This window comes from Acomys minous (genome assembly GCF_964271855.1).
Source record: "Acomys minous genome assembly, chromosome: 1".
NCBI classification, from domain to species: Eukaryota; Metazoa; Chordata; class Mammalia; order Rodentia; family Muridae; genus Acomys; species Acomys minous.
The window spans coordinates 178,269,341-178,296,543 of NC_140483.1; the positions used below are offsets into that span (position 1 = coordinate 178,269,341).

The window sequence follows — 27,203 nt, forward strand, 5'->3', positions numbered from 1 at the left end:
GCTCTGTCTCTGTCTCTCTCTTTCTGTGTGTGTTTGTGTGTGTGTGTGTGTGTGTGTGTGTGTGTGTGTGTGTGTGTGCATTTAGACGTCATTGCCTGTGCATGTGCATGTGGAAGCCAGAGGTGGGTCTCAGGTTCATTCCTCTACCACTCTGCTTGATGCCATCTTTATAATAATACATGGCACTGGCCTTGAAGGACACAGATTTGGCTAGGCATTAGACTGGATAATTGAGGTCACTGCCTACCTTAGTCACTATGTTTATGTGCCCTGCTCTACATCATTTGGTACTGATCACAGCAACTCAGGAATCAGCACAGAGAACTGGATGTTGCCATGTTCACCATCTCAATCCTGAAGACTGACGAATTGACTGTTTCCAGTTTGCATGTTTTACTGTGCACAGCTACATCTTCACAGACACCTAGGTGATGCTCCCTAACTCTTCAGGCCCTTCTCACATGGACCAGATGTTCTTGTGTGGACAGGCTGTGTCTGAAATAAAATTCAGTCGTGTATGTATGTATGTATGTTTGTCAGCATTGAAGATTCCATCCCCCCATTCATTTTTCTTTCCTTTTATCTTTTCTTCCTTCCTACTTTTTTCTTTCTCTCTCTCTTTTATTCTCTCTCTCTCTCTCTCTCTCTCTCTCTCTGTCTCTCTCTCTCTCTCTCTCTCTCTCTCTCTCTCTCTCTCTCTTTCTCTCAACAGACAGCATTGTCATTGTCATTGGTATTATATTCTCTATGTTCCAAAAATAGGAGAAAATTATCTCGTATGAGCATTTCTTACAAATCTTGAACTACTTCATTTTAGTGTAAACATTTTTGGTTATACATTTTCAGAAAAATAATTTTTCAGGCAAGTACTGAGAAGAAATGGACATCAGTTGTACATTGAGCAGAGGTCTTTAATGAGGAGTCAATGAGGAGCACACACTGGGGCTTTCTGCATCAGGGATCAGGAAACAAGGACTGTGAGAAAGAAAGGGGTTCTGGGAAAGCAGGATGGCACGAGGATTATATCAGAAGAAAAGCTGTCTGTGCACACATGTGTACACAATTCTATATGGCATGCACTACTGTTGTGCAGTACATCATGATATTATACAAGTTTATCTGTAATTCCACTTTCTGTGTAGGGCACGGATGCCTGTATAAAGTATTTGACAGCCATCTATTTCTAATTGAACACTAAATTCAGAATTAATCTTCAGTGTCCATGTGTCTAAAGCAGAGATGCTCAGGCAGGTCTGACACACAGCAAGTGCCTTCAGTGCTTCAGGTGTCTGTACTTTTCCACTTACTCTTTCATCTTCCCTTGATGGTAGAAGTCCCTACTTCTGCTTTATTGCTCTTTTCTACTTTCCTAGAAAGAGAACTCTGATGTTGATTTGTGGCACCGAACCAGAGAATGTGATGTCATTGGAAATGAAAGCTAAAGAAATGAACAGATGTGTCATCCAAACAACAAAGTTCTAGCAACCATTTTAGCTCCTAAGATAAAATAGACAAAATATATTATCATTAAGTAAAATAAGGTTAAAAATAGTGACTATGTTTTCAAGTGATCTTTAGCTTAAATGAAATCCAAATAAACTTTTGAATGGAGTTTCTTTAGAAGTGTCAGTTTTAAAATATGCATGGAACCATGAAGATGCCAAAGAATAAAAGCAGTGTTAGATTCGATGTATCACAATACCTGGGTTCAAATTACAGCAATGCATCTAATACAGTGTGACTGCACATGCCAACCATTACCACAGAAGCCACTTGTGGTCCGTGACAATAAACACAGAGACCCACAACTGGTCACTTGACAGACAATAAAAGGCTGATTTCTTCACATCCAGGATCATTGAGTAGAGGACGTAAGAGAACTGTGAGCACCAGAGGTGTGTGTGACTACAGCAAAGCCATGCTCCTGGACACAACAGGGGAGTTGCACAGATGAACTGAGAATGGTTGTGTCTGAATGAACAAGACCAATCGGGACAAAATCCATCTTGGAAAATGGAGGCAATCTCCCCCACCCCATCTGTGGAACTATGGCAACTGGCTGATGCTGGAAGAGAGAGGTTCAGCTATTATCAGGGATGTGGCCCTGGAGAGAGGCTGCTCACTCTCTGAGAGATGGAGCTGTGCCAAGCGGAACTTGAAAAATGGAGCAAAAAGGAGGAGGAGGAGGAAGTGGATAAGAAGGAAGAGGAGGGGAAGGAGGAGGAGGAAAAAGAAAAGAACTAAGGGAATCTCAGGGAGGAGGAAATGATTATGATAAGGAAGAGGAGGAGAAGGATAATAAGCGGAGAACCAGGGGAAGAGCAGTGGTGGTGCCTGAAAACTTTAATTATAGAGGGATTTCACTTCCCTGGTGGGATTTATTCCAAGGGCTGGATTTTGCAACTATTATGAACGGGGTTGACTCCCAGGTTGTTCTTGCTGTCGTTGTCTGTGCTGTAAAGGAAGACTAGACATTTTTTCTTGGTGTATTTTGCATAGCTGTACATGATGTTACTCATATTTCGAATCTAAAACAGTTACACTCGTCGAAATTTAGAGTAGATGATAGGTGCCAGAGGTCAGGGAGGTCAAGCAGAAGATGAACCTGGTGACTATTAGGCCAAAGAGGACAAAGACACAATGTGAAAGAAACAAGATTCTCTGGCTTTGCACTGCATAGCATGATGGCTGTCCCTCCAGAAGCATCCTGTACACTGGAGAGAAGCAGAAAAACGCTTTAGGGTTTGGCTAAACTCTGTACAGTGTTCATGAGTATCCAGTCTGAGTTTTGGATACTGTTTATTTTGGTAATTTTTATGGTGCTGAGTATAATGCTAAAAACACTGGAAATTTTTGAAAAGATACCAAATTAACTAATTAAAAGTGTTTTTATAAAGCAATTTATTTTTATACTAATTATTTAATTACAAAATTATTTAATTTGGTACATTAACAGGAAAATAAAGTAGCAATATTTAACATAAATATAAAAAATAAAATTGATAGGAAAATAAATAAATAACCAAATGGACGTCAAAATAAATGTTTTTACATACAGGTAAAATTTACTGAAACATCTAGGCAGGTTGATCATATTTATACCACAATGAATGAGTTTTCCAAGGAGACCTATGAAGTGAGATAGACAGTCTTAGTCCAGAAGATTCCTCTGCACTTTGTCTCATGACTCAGTCCTCCTCCTCTCTCAGTCTTGCCATCCAGTTGGCTGAGGAAGACAGGGCTCTCCTGACTTCTGCTCTCACCACCTCCCAGGCACAGGGGCTGTGTTTCTTCTCTCTCAGGTAGACAGTGAGCCTCTGGAAGTATTTCCTCACAGCCCCCAGGGAGTCTTCCTGCCTCAGGGGAGGTTCCTGCACCTCCACCTGCTGCAGCAGACAGGCTTGCAGGTCCCTGAGCTGCTGGTGGAGGCCAGTGCAGAGCGTGTCTAGGAGGCTTGCCTCCCAAGCAGCAGATGAGTCCACTGAGCTGAAGAGGGTCAGGAGCTGCTGGGTCAGCTCATGCAGGACAGGGATGGCGTGAGTCTTCTGGACCTGCTGGGCATCCACCTTCTCCAGAGGGAATCCAAAGTCCTTTCTGTCCTTCAGGCAGGAGAGAGGAGAGAGTCTCCTCATCTGTGCCAGGAGTGTCAAGGCTCTCCTGTTCTTGAGGTTCTGTGTCTGAGGCAGGTCACATCCTAGAGAGCAGGTTGACCAGTAGCTCATCACCACCAGGGCCATGAGGAAAGCACAGGGCCTAGGCATTGTGGATACTGCAGATGCTGCTGGTCCTCTGGGCTGTGTGGTCCTGAACCTTCCCCTCTAGGTTCTTTGAGGACCATCCTGTGTTCATGTGTCTTAAATAAGGGAAACACTGGTATCTACTTTCTGAATGCCGTCCCTTAGTTTTCAAAATATTTTCACTTTCTTCAATTCATTTTCTGCTTGTGTCTGGGCATTTAAAAAACATTTTGGTTTTCATTATTGCTTCCTCTTTCACTGCTCCCTTCCAAAAGCTGTTTTATAGGTTTTCTTTTTGTAATTAGAATTGTCATTAACTATCATACCATAGATAAACCGTCTTTGTTTGAAATTTATACATTCATTATAAAGACAAATGTTTCTGTAAAATATCCCATACAAGTTAGTTATTGATTCAAATTGTCTAATTTATAATGCTGCTATACTTAAATTTTTTTAATATTTGAAGTTCTAAAGTTGAGTTGTTTAAATTGCTTTCATAAACATATACTTATATACATATAGAAATGTATATAAAAGGCTAATTTAATTATCACTCTATAACACCTATTTACTTGATATTTTATGGCAACATAAGAGTGCTATTTGTAAACAGTCCCGATTCAAGCTTGATGAGCTTTTTATTCCTGGAACCCATGGTTACTGTAAAGAACCCTTAATTGTAAAGTGACCTCCTACTGCAAAGTCCACAACTTGACAAACTTGTGCATGCTTGCTCTCTCCCTCCCTCTCTCTCTCTCTCTCTCTTTCTCTCTCTCTCTCTCTCTCTCTCTCTCTCTCTCTCTCTCTCTCTCTGTCACTGTCTCTCTCTGTCTCTCTCTCTCTCTGTGTGTCTCTCTCTTTCTCTCTCTCTCTCTCTCTCTCTCTCTGTCTCTCTCTCTCACACACACACACACACACACACACACACACACACACTCACACTCACACATTAACTCACTCACTCATTGTGTCAATTCACCTCGCCTGTGCTTTGAAGCACTCCCTGGGTTTTCCTTTGATGTACTGAACTCTTCAATTCTAATATTTCTGTCTCTGCCTTTACAGCACCTCCTCACTGATTTTCACTTTCATGTCATGGATGAATTTTCTGATTTTTATTTGTTATATTTATACCTATGTCTCTTACTATTGTTTGCAAATCTTTTTCAAGCATTTCAGCACTTTGCTTTTCCTCTCAAAAATCTACAATTCTCTTGGATTTTCTTTTTTTCTGATTTAAAAAAATTTATTATAATTTATTCAGATTACACCCAGATCATTATCCCCTTACTTGTATCTTCCCATTCCCACTCTCCCTCCCTCTTCCACCCTATTCCCCTCCTCTAGACCTCTGACAGAAGGGGATCTCCGTATGACCACAGCAATCAGGTCTCATTCTGGTAGCCTGCTTCTCCTTCCTCTGTGTACCCACCAGTGCACCGCACTACAGGGAAGTGATCAAATAGGGGGCACCAGAGTTCATGTCAGAGGCAGTCCCCACTCTCCCTACAACCATGGAGAACGAGCTGTCCATTGGCTAGATCTGAACAGAGGGTCTAGGTTTACTGCATGCATTGTTCTTGGTTTGTGCAGGGTCCCTTGGGCCCAGATCCATTGGCCTTGATGGTGTCTTTTTGGGGCTCCTTAACCCTCTGGGTCCTTTCATCACCCCATTCTTCCATACCCCTCTCAGCCCTCCACCAGGACTCCAGAAGAGTCCCAGCATGTGTCCTGATTTCCCACTGGATGGAGTCTATTAGAGGACATGTATATCGAGCTAATATCCACTTATAAGTGAGTGCATACCATGAGTGTCTTTCTGGGTCTGGGTAACCTCACTCAGGATGATCGTTTCTAGTTTCATCTATTTGCCTGAAATTTTCAAGATTGAAATGTACCACAGTTTCTTTATCCATTCTTTAGTTGAGGGACATCTAGGTTGTTTCTACATTCTGGTTATTACAACTAAAGCTGCTATGAACAAAGTTGAGCAAATGTTCTTGTTGTGTGGTGGAGCATCGTTCGGGTATATGCCCAGAAGTGGCGGGGTCTTGCGGTAGCGCTATTCTCAATTTTCATGACTACAAAGCATGTTATAAATGAAATCTAGGCTGACTTATAATTTCCACTTATCATTACTCACACCACAGTTTCTGCTGAGAGAGCCTTATTTTCTTCTCTTTTTCTGTGTGTCATTTAACACGGTTGACAATCAAGCACGACTGGTCACATTCTTTTGCTTCCAGCCCAATAAAACAGAGAATCAATAAGTAAGTCGCATCACTTATTCAGTTCCTTAAGCAAACAGTACAATCTCCCTTTTATTTAAGTTCTGTATCAATATCAGTATTTGTCACGTCTCTTTTCTTAAAGTCACCTTGCCTATTAGATTTTCATACACAAATACTGTAAAGTTTTGGAGCCTTTATTAATAAGTAAAATTGGCACTGGGGATATTGCCAGTCGGGAACACGCTTGCAGTAAATGCATAAAAACCTGACTGATTTCTCATAATTCATGTAAAAGAATGTACAAGAACACATGCCTGTAACCCTGGCTCAGAGGAGGAGATACAGACATGCACCCGAGACACTGTGTGGACAAGTGTTCTCCAGAGTAACAGAATTCATAGAAAGAGTCTCTTTCATCCTCACATCCATCCGTGTGTGTGTGTGTGTGTGTGTGTGTGTGTATGTGTGTGTGTGTGTGTGTAAGTGCCTATGCGATATTAGAATGACTTACAAACTATCCAGTTAATCAAAAAATGCTTAAGCGTGGAGGGTCCAAGAATCCAGTAATTGCTCATTCCATGAGATATTTTAGCTGGTCTTCTGTATGCCAGGATCAAATAGCCGTAGGCTCTAGTGCCAGTGCAGGAGTGGACTTGCTAGTGAGGGTGGAGCACACAGGCACGTCAAAGCTTCTTCCACTCATGTACTTACATAGGCTTCAAGCAGATCAGAGGTGAGTCTTCACACCTCAAAGATCCAGACGGCAGCTGTGTCTTCCCATCTTAAAGATCCTGCTTGGAAGTGGATCTTCCCACTCCAAATTAAGGAAAATTCCCTCACAGGTGTGGCCCTATATTTTGCAGTCTCAGTTCCTTCCAGGTGTGGACAAGTTGACAACTAAGAATAGCCATAACTAGCTCAAAGTCTAGTTGGTCTAACTGCTATGGTGAGCGCTAACTTAAGTGAGAGATCTTGTCAAAGAAAACTAGGGAAGGAGTGACCAAGGTAAAAACCAGACACTGACATCTGGCTCATTGTATGCACATGCAAATACAAACACATGAGCATATGTATGTAATGAGATTTTTATAACCTAAAACAATATAACAATTATATGTTGCAGTTAATTAAAATTAAGTTTTTTTATTATCCACAAAATGAGTATTCATTGTGATACAATGTGTTCAGTGTATCACAATGAATCAGAGAACCATAGTGATAAAAACAGCGTGGAATTAGAATAAAAACTGATAGTTGATCAATGGAAAAGAATGGAAGAGCAAGGCATAAGGACTCACAACTACTGACACCTCAGTTTTAAGAAAGATCACAAAAGTACACACTGGAAATAAGAGACCATCTTCAACAAATGCTGCCGTCTTCAGCTGGATGGGTGCATGTATAATAATGAAAATGGATCTGTATCCACTGTCCTATAAAAAACAAACACCCTCCACTGCATAGGATCAAGGGCTGAGTCAGTAGAAGAGAAGAAAGTGGTGAAGAGGCTGGAGCTCGTTGGGAAGTGAAAGGACTTTCTGCCCAGGACACTGAAAGCAGAAGCACCAAGAACCGCAGTGACTAAATGAGCCATCAAGAAGTTAAAAAAAACGTCTGTGTGACAACGGGTGCCATTTCTCAGGCCAATTGCTTAAAGATGTAACTTTGGTCATACAGAATTATCTGAAATTAAAGCACAGCCATTGTTCATATTCTAGCTTGCCTGTGTATGTTCTCAAACACATATGTAGTAGCCCAGGGCTTTTCCTCTGATCCTACGTTGCATGCTCAGTTCTCATGTGTGACAAAGACCAGCTGCTTAGGCGTCATGGCACTAACCAGGCTCCATGAGTGGAGCCTGTGATATTGAAATAGTTCTTCATCTGTGTTTCGTATTGTCAAAATCATACACAATTTTATAAACATTTTAACTAGCTTGCCAAGTTTATTCATATACAAAGGTTATTGTAGTATGGTTCAGTATCCCATAGAAAATGTTCACATCAAATGATAATAGAAGCAGTTCTAGCTTCTCAGCATTCCCTCACAGCATCTAGGGATCTGCACTAGCCAGACTTCATGACTGTCTGAGACACTGAAATAGTTCTCCAGAGCTTTAGGGATTGCTATGTAAGCTTCACACAGAATCATAGCTTGCAACGACTGAGGTGAGCATCTAGGGCTCCACTGAGACTGTCCTTTTGAAACAACAATGCTCTCTCTCTCTCTCTCTCTCTCTCTCTCTCTCTCTCTCTCTCTCTCTCTCTCTCTCTCTGTGTGTGTGTGTGTGTGTGTGTGTGTGTGTGTGTGTGTGTGTGTGAATGCGCAAGTATGAGTGTGGGTGTTTCTATTTAGACATGCTTGCCTGTGAATGTCCATGTGGAAACCATAGGTGGATGTCAGTACCCTCTTCTTTCACTCTCTGCCAGACTTCTTCCTGGACAGTGTTTGACACTGACCTTGATGCTCACAGATTTAGCTAGCCCTTGGCCAGATCATTGGACTGCTCTGCCTCCATTTGTTACTATGTTTCTGTATCCTGCTATACATCCTTAGGTAGTGGTCACTGCAACTCAGGAATCAGCACAGACAACTGGATGTTGCCATTTTCACACTCTCAATCCTGAAGACTGACTAACTTGGCTGCTTCCAGTTTGCATGTGTTACTGTACACAGCTATGTCTTCATGGGCAGCTGTGTGATGCTCACTGACTCTTAGGGCCCTTCTCACATGGACCAGATGTTCCTGTGGGGACTGGGTTCATCTTAAATAAAGTCTGGTTACATGTGCAGGATAGATAGCTCAGTACTTTCTCTCCTCACCACATGCTCCTGTCTCAGTCCTTCCATTCCTATCTCTTGGCTCCAAAATTCTATTGAATAAAAGAATGTTATCAAATCTGTTATGTGAAACACAACATTAGAAGCACTTCATAGCATTTATTATTATATGTACTTAATAGGGATAAAAACTACATTAAAAATGCAAATCAAGGAAAGAGCACTGGGTATCATATCTGGCCAATGTTATGCAATCACACAGAAAGCCAAGTTTATCCAATAATCACAATCCCCTCTTCCAATGTCAAATTCAATTACAAGATCTGTAGGTCACCTTGGTATCACTTTATTCTTCTCCAAACACACAGATCAGAAGTGTCTGTCCCTAACATATCTACAAGTCGTTTACCTGTTCCTGTGCTCTCCCTGAGGACTCAGATGTGACAACATTCATGTGAGCATGTTGCTCATCCAGAGTGATAGTGACAACTTTCTGCTGAGCATGGATTCAAGAGAAAGGCCCCAACATCAGTGATTGACAGATTACTCATAAGAAAGAGTTGATAGAGCTCCTGGATTTCCTTGGCAGCTCTACATATGGATGTACATCTTCCTCCCTCCAAGTGCTCTGCAGAACTCAAAGGGGCTAATAAGTCAAGAATCTCTGGCCTGTTGAGCTATGCCTCTTCAAAAACACAGATCTTGCTCCAATAGGAATCATAACTAGGTTGTTCTGCACCAATTGGAGCGACTTTTGTGGCACGCTCCATTGTGGAAGAGGTTGTCTGAACTCTTGGAGACATGGTGCACTCACCAAGCTCATTGTTGCTGGTATCAGCTGGCAGAGCAGCGAGGGAGAATCTCCTCTGTGGGATCAGAAGCTATTTCATAGCTTTCCTATCTCAGGATTGGTTTTCTCAGTTTCGCAATGCATTCTAAAAGTTTTCCTTAATGAACAAAAAGATGTGAGGTTTGTTGTGAAAAGCTCCTAAGGGAACTACACACAGACTCTTCCCTCTCAAGAGAACTTCATTTATAGAAAGGCTTGAAGGAAAGAACACAAAGTGGCCTTATGTGAAGGTTTAACTGACTATGCTTCAGAAAACATGACTTGTGTGGACCTAAGAGGATTTTCCTTCCTTGAAATGAGAAATGTAGGAAATGGAGTCTTCAGACCTGAGATCGCTTCTTCTGAGGAAAAGCTGTTTTAGTGTGGAGGAAACTGCCAGGGAACAATTTTACAAAGTGGCCAGTTGGATTATGTGTGTTCATTTCAGATTAGGGCCAGTAGGTGGCGCTCCTCTTCTCTAAATATTACTCTAAATATTTCCTATCTCTCTTTCTTTTTCTCTTTCTCCCTCCCTTCTCTTTCTTTCTTTCTTTCTTTCTTTCTTTCTTTCTTTCTTTCTTTCTTTCTCCTTCCTTCCTTCCTTCCTTCCTTCCTTCCTTCCTTCCTTCCTTCCTTCCTTTCCTTCTTTCTTTTCTTTGACTCATTCAGCATTAGGTCATAAAAAGAACATTCTCTATGTTCCAAAATTAGGAAGAGATCCTCTCACATGAGAATTACTCTTAACCATTAACTGCTTTGTTTTTTTGGTTTCAAATGGCGGTTATGCAATTTCAGAGAAAACTCCATCTAGGAATCAAGACGTAATAGAAAGAAGTTGTACTCCACTTCCGTTTTATTCTCTCTTCTACTTTCCTAGAAAGAAAGCCCTGATGCTGGTTTGTGGCACTGAACCAGAAAACGTGATGTCACTGGAAGGAACTGATGTGTCACTCAAACAAGAAAGTAGTAGCAACCGTCTTAGCCCCTAAGATAAAATAGACAAGATCTATGGATATTAAATAAAATAATGTAAAAGTAACTGTGTTTTCAAGTGATAATCAAGTTCAGTGCAATCTAAGTAAAATGTTCAAATAATGTTTCTCCTTGAAGTGTCGTCTTTGAAATATACATGGAACCATAAAGATGTCAAGAATAAAAGCAGCATTGTATTCCTAGTGTCCCAATACCTGATTTCAAATTACAGCCAAGCATCTAATGGAAGGTCCCTGCATCTGCTATCGCTTACCACAGAACCCTCATGCACTCCATGACAATAAACACAGAGACCCACAATTGGTCACTGGGCAGAAAACAACAGGCTGATTTCCTTGCATCAAGCATCTTTGTGGAAGAAAGTGTAAGAGATCTGTGAGGGCCAAAGGCAGTGGACGACTACAGCAAAGCTGTGCTCCTGGACACAGCAGTGCAGTTGCACAGATGAACTGATAGAGACTAGACTGAATGAACAAGATCAAGCCAGACAAAATCCCGCTTGGAAAATGGAGGGAACTCCACCTCTGGCTGTGGAACCACGGTAGGTAGTGGCTGCTGGGAAAGAGAGATTTAAGTATGCTCGGGGATGGGAGCCCTGAGAGAGCTACCCGTGCTCCAGGAGGTGGCCCTGTACCTTGCACAGCTAGGTGGACCAGGATGAAGGAGGAAAGGGAAGATTAGGGGAGTTGAGCAGGATAGTAGGAGGTGCAGAAGGAGAATAGATGGAGAAAGAGAAAAACCCATACACTTGGGAGGGACTAGTGATGCCACCAAGGATTAATTTTAGAGATATCTCACTTGCCCGGTGGCAAGTTTCTTTGAGGCTCCTGTGAATGGGATTCATTCCCAGTCTCTTCTAAGTATGAGTAGGCAGGATAGTCATTTTTATTCATCTGTTTTCTATTGGTATACATTATCTGACTCATATTTAGAACCCCAACATTTAAATTCATATAATCAGTCTCCAATGCTTTTGTTTGTAATCCTTAGTCAAGAAGTCTGTCTTTCTGTCATTCCTGTAGATCCACATAGGTGACATCAATGACGTGTAAATGTCAAATATTTAGGTCGTTTCAAGAAATGTAGGAATCCAAGAAGCATGTTCATAGAGCTAGTATACAGAGAGCAGAGTCCTGTAGCTTGTGTCTTTATCTGAAAGTCCATTACTCCTTCAATTTGAGAACACAGCTTTGTATCTGTGCACACAAACATGCACATGGAGTGTGCGTAAACACACACACATATACATACATACATACACATACATACATACATACATACACAGAGGCAAATTTTCAGCTATTTTATTGTGTTCTTATATCTACCACCCTTCTCTACCGCAAACCCTTTCACCACTCAACACTGGGTAGGCAAGAAAGTTAGAGGGGAAAGGGACTGTAGACCTCTTTAGACTGCTTCCTGCCGACTACAGTCAAGTCCAACCTCTCTTTCTTTTTGCCAGAATATCTAGTAATCTAGTAAACCAGTAAAATCAGAAGTCTGGTAATCCAGCAATCCCAAACTCAGCAGCAGGGGGGCAGCAGATGGGAGCAGCAACCGCTACAGTCCTTCTTGGGGCTCTCTCATTTATACGCTCTCAAGAGTTCCCAGAACTGAACTATCTGCAGCTGGCAAAAATCACATCCCTGCCAGTCCATGAGACATGTTCTACTTAGCTGCTGTGGATAATCTGAAGCAGTCCCGTATCCTACACTTGAGATTAAAACAAATCTATAGCCACATAACATAACTAGGTTAATAAAGAAACCAAAATTGTTACTACACAGACACACACACATACATGCATGCACACATGCGTACATGCACACATGCACCCACACACAGAGAGGTAGAGAGACAGAGAGACAGAGAGACAGAAACACAGAAAGATAAAGAAAAATGAGAGATGTGCTTACACACACACACACACACATGTGCCCATTCACATGCATACATACCATTATTTAATTATTTAATGTATATGCATTGCTCTTTGAGGAACAACATTTGGTCTTGGCCGTTTTCCTTACTTTAAGTGGAAAGTGATGCTCTTGGCTCCCTGGCTCATGTAACGGGGCAGTGATTGGGTAGAGCCTTCATAGCACAGAGTCTCTTCAGGATGGAGATCCAGATGGTGCTTGTGCTCTTTATTACCATATGAGACACAAACAGGCAAAGTGAGATCTCAGAGATTTCTCTCTCAGGAACAAATTCCTGCAGGCCACGAGGCTGTACTTCACTGGTCTCTCAAAGTCAGGACCAATGGAGACACCCCATTTCTGCCACCCACTTTGGTACTGAGGTCCACAGTGCTCTTTAGCCTGTAACAATCACCACAACCCTCAGCCCTGGTGCTGGTTCTTCCATGGTTGTGTGTGTGTGGAAAGTCAGGTCCCCAGGAGGCTGTTTCTTCTCCATTGCATGGGACTTATTTATTCAGTCGCTATCAAATTTACTAACCCATTGCTGCAAGAGAAATCACATCCTCAGCTTTCCCTGTCATATGTAACTCCATGAGAGTGTGCTAAGAAGGATGAGTTCAGAACTCACCCTGGAAGTCAGATCCTTTTGGTTTAAGTTTCACAATTCCTATAAGATTCCTTCTTTTATCTCAGTTGTTCATGTGAATGACTTTGTTTTCAGTTAAATGCACAGACCTTCAGGGTAGAATAACAGGTACCAGAGTAAGGGCATCAGAGTCAGGTAAGTCTGGGGAATATTTGGTCAATAATTTATAGAATGTACAAAAGTAACTGTTTATATGAGTCTTTGCTACATTAAAGAAATATAAAACTGTATCAAATTAAAATAGAAAATATGTTACACCAAACAAATTGTTCCATGAGTATATAAACACATAAATAAATAAATCTGAATGTGTAGAGAACACATACTTTTACAGGTAAACACATTATTGCTTATTATCGCTGAAGCACTTATGCAGACTGTCTTATTGTATTCCAAAATGAGTGAATTTTGGTAATTGCAGAAACTGAGCAGTGAGGGTCAGTGTCCTAGTCCAGCAGAGTCCTCTGCACTTTGTCTCATGACTCAGTCCTCTTCCTCTCTCAGTCTAGCCATCCAGTTGGCTGAGGAAGACAGGGCTCTCCTGACTTCTGCTCTCACCACCTCCCAGGCACAGGGGCTGTGTTTCTTCTCTCTCAGGTAGACAGTGAGCCTCTGGAAGTATTTCCTCACAGCCCCCAGGGAGTCTTCCTGCCTCAGGGGAGGTTCCTGCACCTCCACCTGCTGCAGCAGACAGGCTTGCAGGTCCCTGAGCTGCTGGTGGAGGCCAGTGCAGAGCGTGTCTAGGAGGCTTGCCTCCCAAGCAGCAGATGAGTCCACTGAGCTGAAGAGGGTCAGGAGCTGCTGGGTCAGCTCATGCAGGACAGGGATGGCGTGAGTCTTCTGGATCTGCTGGGCATCCACCTTCTCCAGAGGGAATCCAAAGTCCTTTCTGTCCTTCAGGCAGGAGAGAGGGGAGAGTCTCCTCATCTGTGCCAGGAGTGTCAAGGCTCTCCTGTTCCTGAGGTTCTGTGTCTGAGGCAGGTCACATCCTAGAGAGCAGGTTGACCAGTAGCTCATCACCACCAGGGCCATGAGGAAAGCACAGGGCCTGGGCATTGTGGATGCTGCAGATGCTGCTGGTCCTCTGGGCTGTGTGGTCCTGAATCTTCCCCTCTAGGTTCTCTGAGGACCATCCTGTGTGCATGTGTCTTAAATAGGGGGAACACTGGTATCTACTTTCTGAATGCCGTCCCCACTTCACAATTGTCTTTTCACTTCTTTTAACTCATTCTCTGGTTTGTCTGGGCATTTTCTAAACCATTTTTGTTTTCTTTTTTGCTTCTTCTTTCACTGCTCCCTCTGAAAGCTCTTAGCGGTTTTCTTTTTCTAATTAGAATTTTCATTAACATTATACCACAGATAAACAATCTTTGTTTGAAATTTACACATGTATTTTGTTTTATTTGTTTTTTGAGACAGGGTTTCTCTGTGTAGCCTTGGATGTCCTGGGCTGGTTTTGTTAACCAGGCTGGCTTTGAACCGACAGTGATCTGCTTGCCTATACCTTCCAAACTTTAGGATTACAATTGTGCACCACTGTACCCAGCTTACACAGATATTTCAAACACAAACTTTCCTACAAAATGTTTCTATAGATGTTATTGTAATATGTTCTAAAATTACCTTTCCATTTGTATCAGTTACAAAACTATTTAAATCTTAATCTACTGTATGATGAACATTTTTCTAAATTAAAACACATTGAAGTAATGGTGTACATGGCATTTTTCTAATATTTAAAGTTTTATAATTGAGTTAATGTCCTCTTGAGTAATAGAATTGAAACAATCTCTCTCTTCATATATATGTAATATATACATGTATGTGCATACAATATGTATGTATGTGTATGTATGTACAAAACTGGAATAAAAATAGATAGTGAATCCATGGAATAAAATTGAAGACCTATCACACCCACTGACACCTGTATTTTTTAATATTTTATTAATTTATTCCTATTACATCTCAATTTTTATCCCATTCCTTGTATCTTTCCATTCCTCCCTCCCTCCCGCTTTCCCCTTACTCCCCTCCCATATGACTGTGACGGAGGGGTACTTCCTCCCTCTGTATATGCTCATAGGGTATCAAGTCTCTTCTTGGTAGCCTGCTATCCTTCCTCTGAGTGCCACCAGGCCTTCTCATCCAGGGGACGTGGTCAAAAATGGGGCACCAGAGTTCGTGTGAAAGTCAGTCCCCACTCTCCAGTCAACTGTGGAGAATGTCCTGTTTTTCAGCTAGATCTGTGTAGGGGTTTGAAGTTTACTGCATGTATTGTCCTTGGCTAGTGCCATAGTTTGAGCAGGACCCCTGGGCCCAGATCTGTCCATCTTCTTGTAGGTTTCTAGGACCCTGTGAGTCCTTCTATTTCCCCATTCTCCTATGTTTCTCTCACCTAGAGTGCTAATAGTATGACCTCCCCCTCTGACCCAGTTTCCTGGTAAGTGAAGACTTTCATGGGACATGCTCCTTGGGCTGGTGTCTACATATAAGTGAGTATATACCATTTAACTCTTTCTGCCTCTGGGTGAACTCACTCATTATGATCATTTCTAGTTCAATCCATTTGTCCACAAATTTCGGAAATTCTTTGTTTTTAATAGCTGAGTAGTATTCCATAGTGTATATGTACCACAGTTTCTTTATCCATTCTTCTATTGAGGGGCACGTAGGCTGTTTCCATGTTCTGGCTATTGTGAATAAGGCCACTATGAACATGGTTAAGCATATCTGACACCTGTTTTTAAACAAAGAATACAGAACTACACACTGGAAATAAGAGACCATCTTCATCAAATGGTCCTCATTCCGCTGGATGTAGAATAATGAAAATAGATCCATAGTCATCATCCTGGAAAAACTGAACTGCGTAGGATCAATGACCTCGGTATATGATGTGTCACACTGAATTTGATAGAAGAGAAAGTGGTGAATGGGCCTGAGCTCATTGGCAGTTGAGAGGACTTTCTGAGCAGGACACAGAAAGCAGAAGCACAAATAATAGAAGTTACTAAATGAGCCATCAAAAAGTTAAGTCTCCTGGGTGACAAAGGGTGACATTACTCAGGCAAATTGTTTAATGATGTAACTGTGGTTTTAGGAACAGTTGGCTGAAATTAAACATGGACCTTGGTAAGATGCCAGCTTGCCTGTCCATGTTCACAAGCACATACAAAGTCGCTCAGTGCTTTTCCTCTGGTCCTACATTGCATGCTCAGTTCCCATGTGTGTCAAAGACCACAGTGCTCATGCTACATGGGACGAACAAGGCTCCATGACTGCCTGTGATATTGATGTTATTCTTTATGGTGTTTGAATAGTGTTAGAAAATCATTCCTAATTTTATATTCATTTTAAATCACTTGCCATGTTTGCTTTCTACCTTTACACTGCACGGCATTCTGGTTATCATCCCAGATCCATGCTGTACACTGGAGGGAACACTTTAGGGCTTGTCTATACACTCTGCAGCATATATGTACACTGTTAACAGAACAAAGCGACAGCCTGCAGACTAGGAAGAGATCTTCACCAACCCTACATCTGACCAAGGGCTGGTCTCAAAAATATATAAAGAACTTAAGAAATTAAACACCACCAAACCAAATAATCCAATTTTTAAAATGGGATACAGAACTAAACAGAATTCTCAACAGAGAAATATTGAATGGCTGAGAAACACTTAAAGAAATGCTCAACATCCTTAGTCATCAGGAAAATGCAAATCAAAACAACTCTGAGGTTCCATCTTACATCTATCAGAACTGCTAAGATAAAAAAAAAAAAAGTAAGTGACAGCACATGCTGGTGAGGATGCGAAGAAAGGGGGAACACTCCTCCATTGCTGGTGGAGGGAAAACTTGTACAACCACTTTGGAAATCAATCTGTCACTATCTCAGAAAATTTGGAATAGTGGTACCGCAAGACCCAGCCAGACAACTCCCTGGCATATACCCAAAAGCTGCTCTGCCATACAACAAGGACATTTTCTCAACTATGTTCCTAGCAGCTTTATTTGTAATAGCCAGAATCTGGAAACAACCTAGATGCTCCTCAACCAAAGAATGGATAAAAAATTTGGGATACAGTTAGAGAATGGAATGCTACTCGGCTATTAAAAACAAGGAAATCTTGATATTTGCAGGCAAATAGAAGGAACTAAAGACAATCATCCTGAGTGAGGTATCCTGGACCCAGAAAGGCACACATGGTATATGCTCACTTATAAGCAGATATTAGCCACATAATACAGGGTAACCACAAAGACCTAAAGAAACTAAATAACAAGAAAAGACTTGATACCCTATGAGCAAACACAGGGGGAGGAAATCCCCCTCAGGAACAGTCATAGGGGAGGAGAAAAAGGGGGAAATGGGAGGGAGGGAAGAACGGGAGGATACAAGGGATGGGATAACCATTGAGATGTAACAAGAATAAATTAATAATAAAAAAAAAGAAACTAAATAACAAGGAGGACTCTAGGGAGAATGCTTAATTCTCATTGAGAAGGACAAGTGGAATAGACACCAGAAGCAGCTGAAGAGAAGGAACAGGACAGAACCTAACACAGAGGTCCTCGGAAAGACTGTACCCAACAGAGGATCCAAGCAGATGCTGAGACTCACAGCCAAACTTTGGGGTGGAGCACAGGGAGTCTTATGGAAGAGTTGGGGAATAGAAAGATCTGGAGGGAACAGGAGCTCCACAAGGAGACCAATAGAGCCAACAAATCTAGACGGCGGAGGAGGGTGCTGCAGAGACTGATGCACCAACCAAGGACCAAGCATGGTGAGGACCTAGACCCTCTGCTCAGATGTAGTAGATAGGCAGCACAGTCTCCTTGTGAGTCTCACAATATGGAGAGTAGGGACTACCTCTGACATGGACTCTGGTGCGCACACGTTGATCACTGCCCTGGCAGAGCCACCTTTCCAGGCCACAGAGGAAGAGGATACAGACAGTCCAGATGAGACTTGATAGGCTGAGGTCAGATGTTATTGGGAGAGGGCTCCCCCTTTCTGAGGGAGGACTAGAGGAGGAAGTGGGGGAGTATGAAGGAGGGAGAGTGGGACCAGGAGGTAACTAGGGAAGGGGCTATATTCAGAATGTAAAATGAACAAATTAAAAATAAAAAAGATAAAATAAATATATTATCTCAAAAAGGAAAGAAAGAATGAATGAAAGAAAGAAGAAAGCTCAGAAAGGGATCTGTTGTCCAAATGGGGAGACAATAGCAGTAATGACAGTAATGTATTAAACAATGTATATTATTTGAAAGTCATGTACAGAGTCAATGCGATAACAATAAACGTTCAGTAATGCTACGCCAACATGCAGTCAGAAGGATGTAAATGCCATCAGCACCATGGAAGGACACAGGCCATGTGGGAATGTCTTATTACCTGATTTCTGATCACAGCTGCACTTCTGATGAGCTACTGCATCTCTCAACCCTCATCAGAGAAGAGTCACCAAATCGGTCACCACACAGAGAATAAACACTGGAGGAGTCTCAGTCCTAAAAAGGACATCCCTGTCACACCCTCCCTCCAAAGCTCAGGAATCAGAAGATATAGGGGCAAGACAGCGAGAGCCCCAGGCAGGGATGACTACGGCAAGAATGCACTCAATCTTAGGCACATGACACTATGCACTCTCCATGACTCTCTGTGTTGCTGAACTAGTTCTCCAGAGATGTTGGGTCTACTGTTAAAATTATACCTAATTCAAAATCATATAAAGTTTCTTGCAATGTTCATCATTATCCATAGGATATTACAATATGGTTCAGCACCCATAAAAAATGTTTGCAACAAATGATAATAGAAGCAGTTTTAGCTTTTCAAATTTTTCGTGAGCATCTACGGCTCCACTGAAGTTCTCTTCATGAAACAACAGTCTCTCTCTCTCTCCCCACCCACCGTCTCTCTCTCTCTCTCTCTCTCTCTCTCTCTCTCTCTCTCTCTCTCTCTCTCTCTCTCCCTTCCTCTTCCTCTCTCTCCCTCTCTCTCTCTGTCTCTGTCTCTGTCTCTCTCTGTGTGTCTCTGTCTCTGTCTCTCTTTCTCTCTCTCTCTCTCTCTCTCTCTCTCTCTCTCTCTCTCTCTGTGTGTGTGTGTGTGTGTGTGTGTGTGTGTTTAGATGTGCTTGCCTGGTCATGTGCACATTTGGAAACCAGAGTCATGTGTCAGGTATCTTCCTCTACCACTCTCTGCCTGGTGCCAGCACTACAGTGCATGACAGTGACCTTGAGCTCATTGATTTGGCTAGGTCTCTGGCCTGGGTTTGGCTGCATCCTTTGGTTACTGTGTTTCTATGTCCTGCTCTACATCATTTTGTATTAGTCACTGCACCTCAGGAATCAGCAGGCACAGAGAACTGGATGTGACCAGGTTCACACTCTCAATCCCAAAGCAGACAAGCTTGGTTATTTCAAGTCTGCGTGTGTTGCTGTACATAGCTACATCTCCACAGACAGCTGTGTGATGTTCCCTGACCCTTAGGTCCCTTCTCACATGGACCAGATGTTCTTGTGTGGACTGGGTGTGTAGTAAATCAACTCTGGTCATGTGTGCAGGACAGATTGCTCTCCTCACCACATGTTCCTGTCTCAGTTTTTTTATTCCTGTCTCTTGAATTAAAGCATGTTATTAAACCTAAGATGTGAAACACAGTATGACAATTCATAATTTCTGGGCCAGGTTATATCTTGAAGTGTTTCATAGGATTTAAAAAATTATATGTACATAAATGTGATGAACATTACATTAAAATAATAATCAAGGAATGAAGCCAGGATATCATATCTGCAAGTTATTTCACAATCACAAGAAGAGCCTAGTTTAGTCAATAATTTCAATCCCTTCCCCCAATATTTACTTCAATTACAAGATCTTCAACTCACCTTGGTATCACTTGATTTTCCCCAAACGCACAGATCACAAGGGTCTGTCCCTACAGTATCTACAAGTCCTTTACCTGTCCCTGTACTTCCTCTGAGGACTCAGACATGACAACACTGATGTGAGCATGTTCCTCATCCGAAGTGACAGCGACCACTTTCTCCTGATCATGGATTTAAGAGGAAGGACAGCACATCAGTAATTGGCAGCTCAGTCTTTTTTTTTAAGCATGCAAACTGCAAACCGTGTATATTTCTACAGAGGTGTGTGTTACAAAAAACAAAAGTTCTTGAGTTAAAGGTGTGTGCTTGGACTGAGCTATTCCAAGGTAGAAACAGGTTTTTACAGTTCACAAACTCAGAGTACACAATGTTATCAAATATCCCACAACATATTTTCTCCCTTAATTTCCCTGATTTCCCTAGCACTTGTTAGTGGGATAAGTTTCCAGTATCAGGAATGTTTCTACTTGTTAAGCAGATCTTTACCCTAATTGAAGAGCTCTTGGTTATTAGGAATGTATATGCACCACTACTGTACACTTTGGATTTTCCTTTCATGACAGTTGGTTTTGTGGTTCATAGGATCATAGCTGAATGAGACTTTAAGTGGCTTCCCCTTCTTTAGGCTCCTGGCAGCTCACTCTTAAGAATTTCCTTGCAGCTCTACAGACAGATGCACATTGTCTTCCTCCAAGTGTCCTGCAGAACTCGGGGGCGGGGCTGATGGATGAAGAGGCCCTAGTCTGTAGAGCTATGCCCCTGAAAAATCACAGATCTTGCTTCAGGAGGAATAAGAACTATGTTATTCTGCACCAATTAAGAGTTACCTTGGCTGGAACAAGGATTTATGTTACATCAACTGGCATGCTCCATTGTGGAAGAGGTCGTCTGAACTCTTGAAGTCATAAATCAGTGCCTTTGCCAAGCTCCTTGTTGCTGGCATCAGCAGGCACATGGAGAATTCTCTGCTCAGCATCAGGAGGTGGAGAACCTCTTCTGTGGGTTCAACTGCTATTTTACAGGATTCCTAGATAAAGTTTGGCTTGCTCAGTTTCATGATGCGTTCCAGATATTTTCTTTAATGATCAAAAATATGTGAGTACTCCGTTTATAGAAGGCCAGGGGGAAAGGATACAAAGTGACCTTGTGTGCGAGTTTAGCCAACTATGGTTCAGAAGACATGAGCAGCGTGGACATAAGAGGGTTTTCCGTCCCTCAGATGAGAATGGAAGCAAATGGAGTCTTCCAATCTGAAGTTGATTCTCTTGGGAAAAGCCTGTTTTAGAGTAAAGGAAACTGCCAGGAAACAGAATTCTACAGAAAAGTTGCCAGTCGTGGACTCTGTTCTCTCTCTCTCTCTCTCTCTCTCTCTCTCTCTCTCTCTCTCTCTCTCTCTCTCTCTCTCTCTCTCTCCCCTACACAGCATTAGGTCATTAGAAAAACATTCTCTAAGTTCTAAAGATAGGAGGAAATTCTCTCATATGCGAGTTTCTTACACACATAAAACATTTGATCATGTAAAGGTATTGAGGAACATGTTTTTCTTATGTACACCAATTGTAATCATTCACTTAAAGAAAATAGAATGTAACTACATTGTGGGTTTTGTACTGCTTGACCAGTCTTGCCGGGATATAAGCTGAGGGAGAAATAATAAAGTTTTTGCAATCTTTTTCCATCCACAAAGATGCATTCTTGTGTGCATATATGCACATAAAGTTGTTAGAACTCACTCTTTGGAGTTTGTTCCATGCACCAAAGTATATATGCGTATGAACAACAGCTAGTTGGATTGAGAGAGAGAGAAGTAAAGTAAAAGAAACTTCAAAAGACGCTTGTTGAAACCTACCTACTGGAGTCTGTCTTACTTCATCAAAAAGTATACGTATAAGTGTGTGTGTGTGTGTGTGTGTGTGTGTGTGTGTGTGTGTGTGTGTGTGTGTGTGCTTCTCTCCTTCTTTCCCTCCTTTCTCTTTTAGATGCTTGCCACCAGCAGTGAAAGCCCCCAATAGGAGCAAGCCATCAGCCCTATCTCCCAATAGGAGCCATCAGCCCTAGATCCTCTTGCCAACATCAGCGGAAGCTATTGCCAGTAGCAATCAGTTCCAGATGGGGGATTGCCCTCAGAGAAAGTCTGAAGGTCACCGCTGGATCTGCACTCCACCTCAGTTTCCCCAGTTGATGTCGAAGCTGGACCTCCATAAATTTTTAGTTAGGAATCAAGATGTAATAAGAAGCAGTGTACAACGAGCAGGAACAAAGCTGGTGTATAAGGAGCACGACTGTGGGTAACAAGGGCTATGAGACTGAAAGATGGGTTCTGAGAAAGCAGGAAGGAGTTTGGAGTGTATCAGAAAGGAAGCTGTGAGTGCGCACATGTGTACATAATTATATACAGTATGCACTGCTGTTAAACAGTACATCACGTGTGTTATAGAAGTTCATCTGCAATTCCACTTTCAGTTTTCATCTAGGAGATAGATCTCTATTTAAAGTATTTATCAGCCATCAATTTCTTATTGAACACTGAATTCAGAGATTCATCTTCAGTGTCCATGTGTCTAAAGCAGAGATGCTCAGGCAGGTCTGACAGACAGCAAGTGCTTTCATTGCTTCAGTTGTCTGTACTTTTCCACTTACTGCTTCATCTTTCCTTGAGGTGTTAGATTGATGATAGAAATCTCCACTTCTGTTTTATTTCTATTTTCTACTTTCCTAGAAAGAAAACTCTGATGTTGGTTTGTGGCACAGAACCAGAAAATGTGATGTCATTAAAAGTAAAAGCTAAAGAAAGGAATTGATATGTTATGAAGAACAAAAACAAAAAGCAAAACAACCCCCCCAAAACATAGTAGTTACAGTGTTAGCTACTAAGATAAAATACACAAGATCTAGTGCCATTAAATAAAATAATGTTACAAAAATGATCATATTTTTAAGTGATCATCACGTTCAATACAAATCAAATAAAACTTTCAATACTGTTTATCACCAAAATATCACTTTTAAAATACATATGGAACCACAAATATGCCAACATATGTGAGCAGTGTGGTACTCACAGTGACACAACACCTGATTTCAAATGACACCTATACATCTCATAGAGGGTCACTGCACTGGCCAAGCCTTGCCGAAGACCCTCTTGCAGTCCATGCAAACAAACACAGAGACCCACAACTGGTCACTGAGCATGAGGAAACAGCTGATTTCCTGTCCTCAAGGATCATTGCACAAGAGGCATCAGGAGGATGGTAAGAGCCAGAGAACATGCATGGCTGCAGCACAGGAGTGTCCTTAGTTACGGCGTGTTGCTTGCACACATGACCTAAGAATGGTTATGACTCAGTGAACAAGACCAAGCCAGTCAAGAATCTCATCTTAGAAAAATGGAGGAAATTTTACCTATAGCTGGGAAACTATGGCAACTGATGCCTGCTGGAAAAGAGAGATCCAGTTACCCTCAGGCATGGGGCCCCAGAGAGAGGCTACCTATGCTCCAGGAGATGATGGTGTGCCAGGCACAACTAGAAGGACTAAAAAGAAGAATGAACGAATGGTGGAGGAGGAAGAGGAGCTAGATAAAGATGATGAAGAAAAGAAGCAGAAGGATAATCAGTGGAGAAGGGGGAAAGCCCATGAAATAGAGAGGAAAGAGCGGTGTTTGAAAAGCTTAATTTTAGAGGCATTTCACTTCCGCGATGGGGTTTATCCCAAGAGCTGGTTCCCGGGGCTATTATGAATGGGGTTGATTTCTGGTTGTTCTTGGTATATTTGTCTGTGCTATAAAGTCAGACTAGTTATCTTTCTTGGTCTATTTTGTAATGCTGTCCATGATGTCACTCATATTTAGAATCCAAAACAGATAAACTCAGTTGAGAGTAGACACTAGGTACCAGAGGTCAGGGCAGCCAAACAGAAAATGGATCTCAGGAATATCAGGTCAAAGAGTACTAGAACACAATGTGATTAAAGCAAGCTTTTCTGGCTCAGCACTCCACAGAGTGCAGACGATACCTCCAGAACATACTATACACTGGAGAGAGACAAGGGTACACTTCAGGGTTTCTCTAAATGCTTCGCAATACACATATATATGCAGGCTGAGTTTTGCTACTGATTATTTGTGTAATTTTTTAAGATGCAGAGTTGGGGCTGGAGAGATGGCTCAGAGGTTAAGGGCACTGACTGCTCTTCCAGAAGTCATGAGTTCAATTCCCAGCAACCACATGATGGCTCATAGCCATCTAAAATGTGATCTGGTGCCCTCTTCTGGCCTGCAGGTGTATGTGCAGGCAGAACACTGTGTACATAATAATAAATAAATAAATCTTTAAAAAAAAAACATAAAAATTTTGAAGAGATACCAAAGTAAATGAAAATTGTCTTATAAAGCAATTTTATTTGAATACAAAATAATTGAACTACATATGATGGGTAGGTGCATTAAAAGAAAACTAAGATAGCAAAATTTGACATAAATACCTGAAACTATATTAATAGTAAAATAAATGCACACATAAGTAAGTATATAAATAATTAAATAAATATGACTAAAAGGATGCAGAAACAAATGCTTTTATATATAGACAAAATGTATTCATTTTTGCTAAAACATCTAGGCAGGTTGATTGTGTTCGTACCACAATAAATCAGAGTTTTCCAAGGAGACCTATGATGTGAGATAGACAGTCCTAGTCCAGCAGAGTCCTCTGCACTTTGTCTCATGACTCAGTCCTCCTCCTCTCTTAGTCTTGCCATCCAGTTGGCTGAGGAAGACAGGGCTCTCCTGACTTCTGCTCTCACCACCTCCCAGGCACAGGGGCTGTGTTTCCTCTCTCTCAGGTAGACAGTGAGCCTCTGGAAGTATTTCCTCACAGCCCCCAGGGAGTCTTCCTGCCTCAGGGGAGGTTCCTGCACCTCCACCTGCTGCAGCAGACAGGCTTGCAGGTCCCTGAGCTGCTGGTGGAGGCCAGTGCAGAGCGTGTCTAGGAGGCTTGCCTCCCAAGCAGCAGATGAGTCCACTGAGCTGAAGAGGGTCAGGAGCTGCTGGGTCAGCTCATGCAGGACAGGGATGGCGTGAGTCTTCTGGATCTGCTGGGCATCCACCTTCTCCAGAGGGAATCCAAAGTCCTTTCTTTCCTTCAGGCAGGAGAGAGGGGAGAGTCTCCTCATCTGTGCCAGGAGTGTCAAGGCTCTCTTGTTCCTGAGGTTATGTGTCCGAGGCAGGTCACATCCTAGGGAGTAGATTGACCAGTAGCTCATCACCACCAGGGCCATGAGGAAAGCACAGGGCCTAGGCATTGTGGATGCTGCAGATGCTGCTGGTTCTCTGGGCTGTGTGGTCCTGAATCTTCCCCTCTAGGTTCTCTGAGGACCACCCTGTGTGCATGTCTTAAATAAGGGAAACACTGGTTTCCACTTTCTGAATGTCATCCCCTCACTTTCCAAAATTTTTTTACTTTCTTTAACTCATTTTCTGCTTGTGTCTGGGCATTTTAAAAACCATTTTGTTTTCACTATTGCTTCTTCTTTCACTGCTCCCCTGTAATAACTGTTCTACAGGGTTTCCTTTCCTATTAGAGCGGGCATTAACAATTAGATCACAGATATAGTCTTTGTTTGAAATTCACACATTTATTATAAAGACACAATTTCCTATTAATGTTAGTGAAATTCATTTCACACCTATTTTGTTTCATTTAAATTATTTACATAAACTTTGAAATCATAATGTAAAATGTGCAAATTTTTCCTAAGGTAAAATATTTAAAAATCATGTTATTTAAATTTGGTTAAAATTTGGTTTAAAATTTCCAATATTTGAAGTTTTAAAATTGTATAAATATATATACAGGATAATTTGTCATTTTATATTAGTTATTTATCCAATGATTTTTTTTTTGCCAACATGAATCTGCTATGTGTAAGTGGCTTTCTGTTCAAGCTTGTTGGGCTGAGTTTGATTCCTGGAACCCATGTTACTGCAAGGATGCAACAACTGTAAGGTAACCTCCAACCACAAAATTCACAACATGCAAAGCCTTTGCATTCTCTCTCTCTCTCTCTCTCTCTCTCTCTCTCTCTCTCTCTCTCTCTCTCACACACACACACACACACACACACACACACACACAATCACACACACACACAATCACACATTAATTCACTCAGTTAATGTGACAAAGACACTTAACATGAGCCTTGAAACTCTCCCTGATATACTTATGTATTCGATTCTAAGACTTCTGTCTGTCTTTGTAGCACCTCTTTACAATTTTCTCCTTCATGGTATGAATAATATTCTGGTTTTATTGTTATTTTTGTACATGATCTTTTAGCAACCTGTGTTTTTGACTCTTGCTTTCAAGTCTTTTAAAGAGAATTTCAGCACTTTGCTTTCCCTCTCAGAAGTCAGCCAGGTTCTTCCACTTCCATGACTCTAAATACCTCACAAATAAAATCTAGATTGCCTTATAATCCCAGTTTACCATTATTCACACCAGAGTACCTGCTGAGAGAGCCTTATTTTCCTTCCTTTCTCTTTGTGTCATCCAACAACGTTGAAAGGCAAGCGTAACTAGTTGTATGGCTTTTGCTCCCATCTCAATAATCTAAAGAAAGAGAAACTCTTTGCCTTTCTTACTTCACTTTCTTTGGTAAACAGTAAATCTCTTCTTTACTCAAGTTCCGTGTCAATATCAGTATTTGTCATCTCTCTTTTCTGAAAGTCGCTATAGGGATTAGTTTTTCATTAGCATTGTGAATTTTTGTACTTAATAAATAATATAGGCACTGAGGAGATTGTCATTCAGAAACATGCTTTGCAGTAAATGCAATGTACCTGGAGCAGCTTAGTTAGTGTCCTCTGTGGTAACAGAATTTATAGAAAAAATCTCTCATTATGTTTGTGTGTGTGTGTGTGTGTGTGAGAGAGAGAGAGGGGGGGGGAGAGAGAGAGAGAGAGAGAGAGAGGGAGAGTAGAGAGAGTTACTAGAATAATTTACAGGCTCAGGTCCAGCTAATCCAAAAATAGTTGCTCATGTATGAAGGTCCATGAATTAGAAATAGTTTATTCTAAGAGGCTTGATATCTTAGTGGTGTTCAGTATATGCCAGAATCAAATAGCCGTAGGCTCTAGTGCCAGTGCAGGAGT

At 41.6% G+C, this 27,203-nt stretch overlaps 3 protein-coding genes across 3 annotated transcripts; all 3 read right to left on the reverse strand.

Moving 5' to 3' along the window:
- Positions 1-3,188: 3,188 nt before the first annotated feature.
- Positions 3,189-3,761, reverse strand: LOC311607053 (interferon alpha-13-like; the record flags this gene model as incomplete). The annotated part of the gene is made up of 1 exon (XM_084798573.1): positions 3,189-3,761. The coding sequence occupies one exon, from the start codon at positions 3,759-3,761 to the stop codon at positions 3,189-3,191; it is 573 nt and encodes a 190-aa protein (XP_084654699.1).
- A 9,864-nt stretch (positions 3,762-13,625) lies between these two features.
- On the reverse strand, positions 13,626-14,198 carry LOC311607056 (interferon alpha-13-like; the record flags this gene model as incomplete). The annotated part of the gene is made up of 1 exon (XM_084798597.1): positions 13,626-14,198. One exon carries the CDS (start codon positions 14,196-14,198, stop codon positions 13,626-13,628), a length of 573 nt encoding a protein of 190 aa, XP_084654723.1.
- A 10,580-nt stretch (positions 14,199-24,778) lies between these two features.
- LOC311607058 (interferon alpha-13-like) lies at positions 24,779-25,351 on the reverse strand (the record flags this gene model as incomplete). The annotated part of the gene is made up of 1 exon (XM_084798601.1): positions 24,779-25,351. One exon carries the CDS (start codon positions 25,349-25,351, stop codon positions 24,779-24,781), a length of 573 nt encoding a protein of 190 aa, XP_084654727.1.
- Between the last annotated feature and the right edge of the window lie 1,852 nt (positions 25,352-27,203).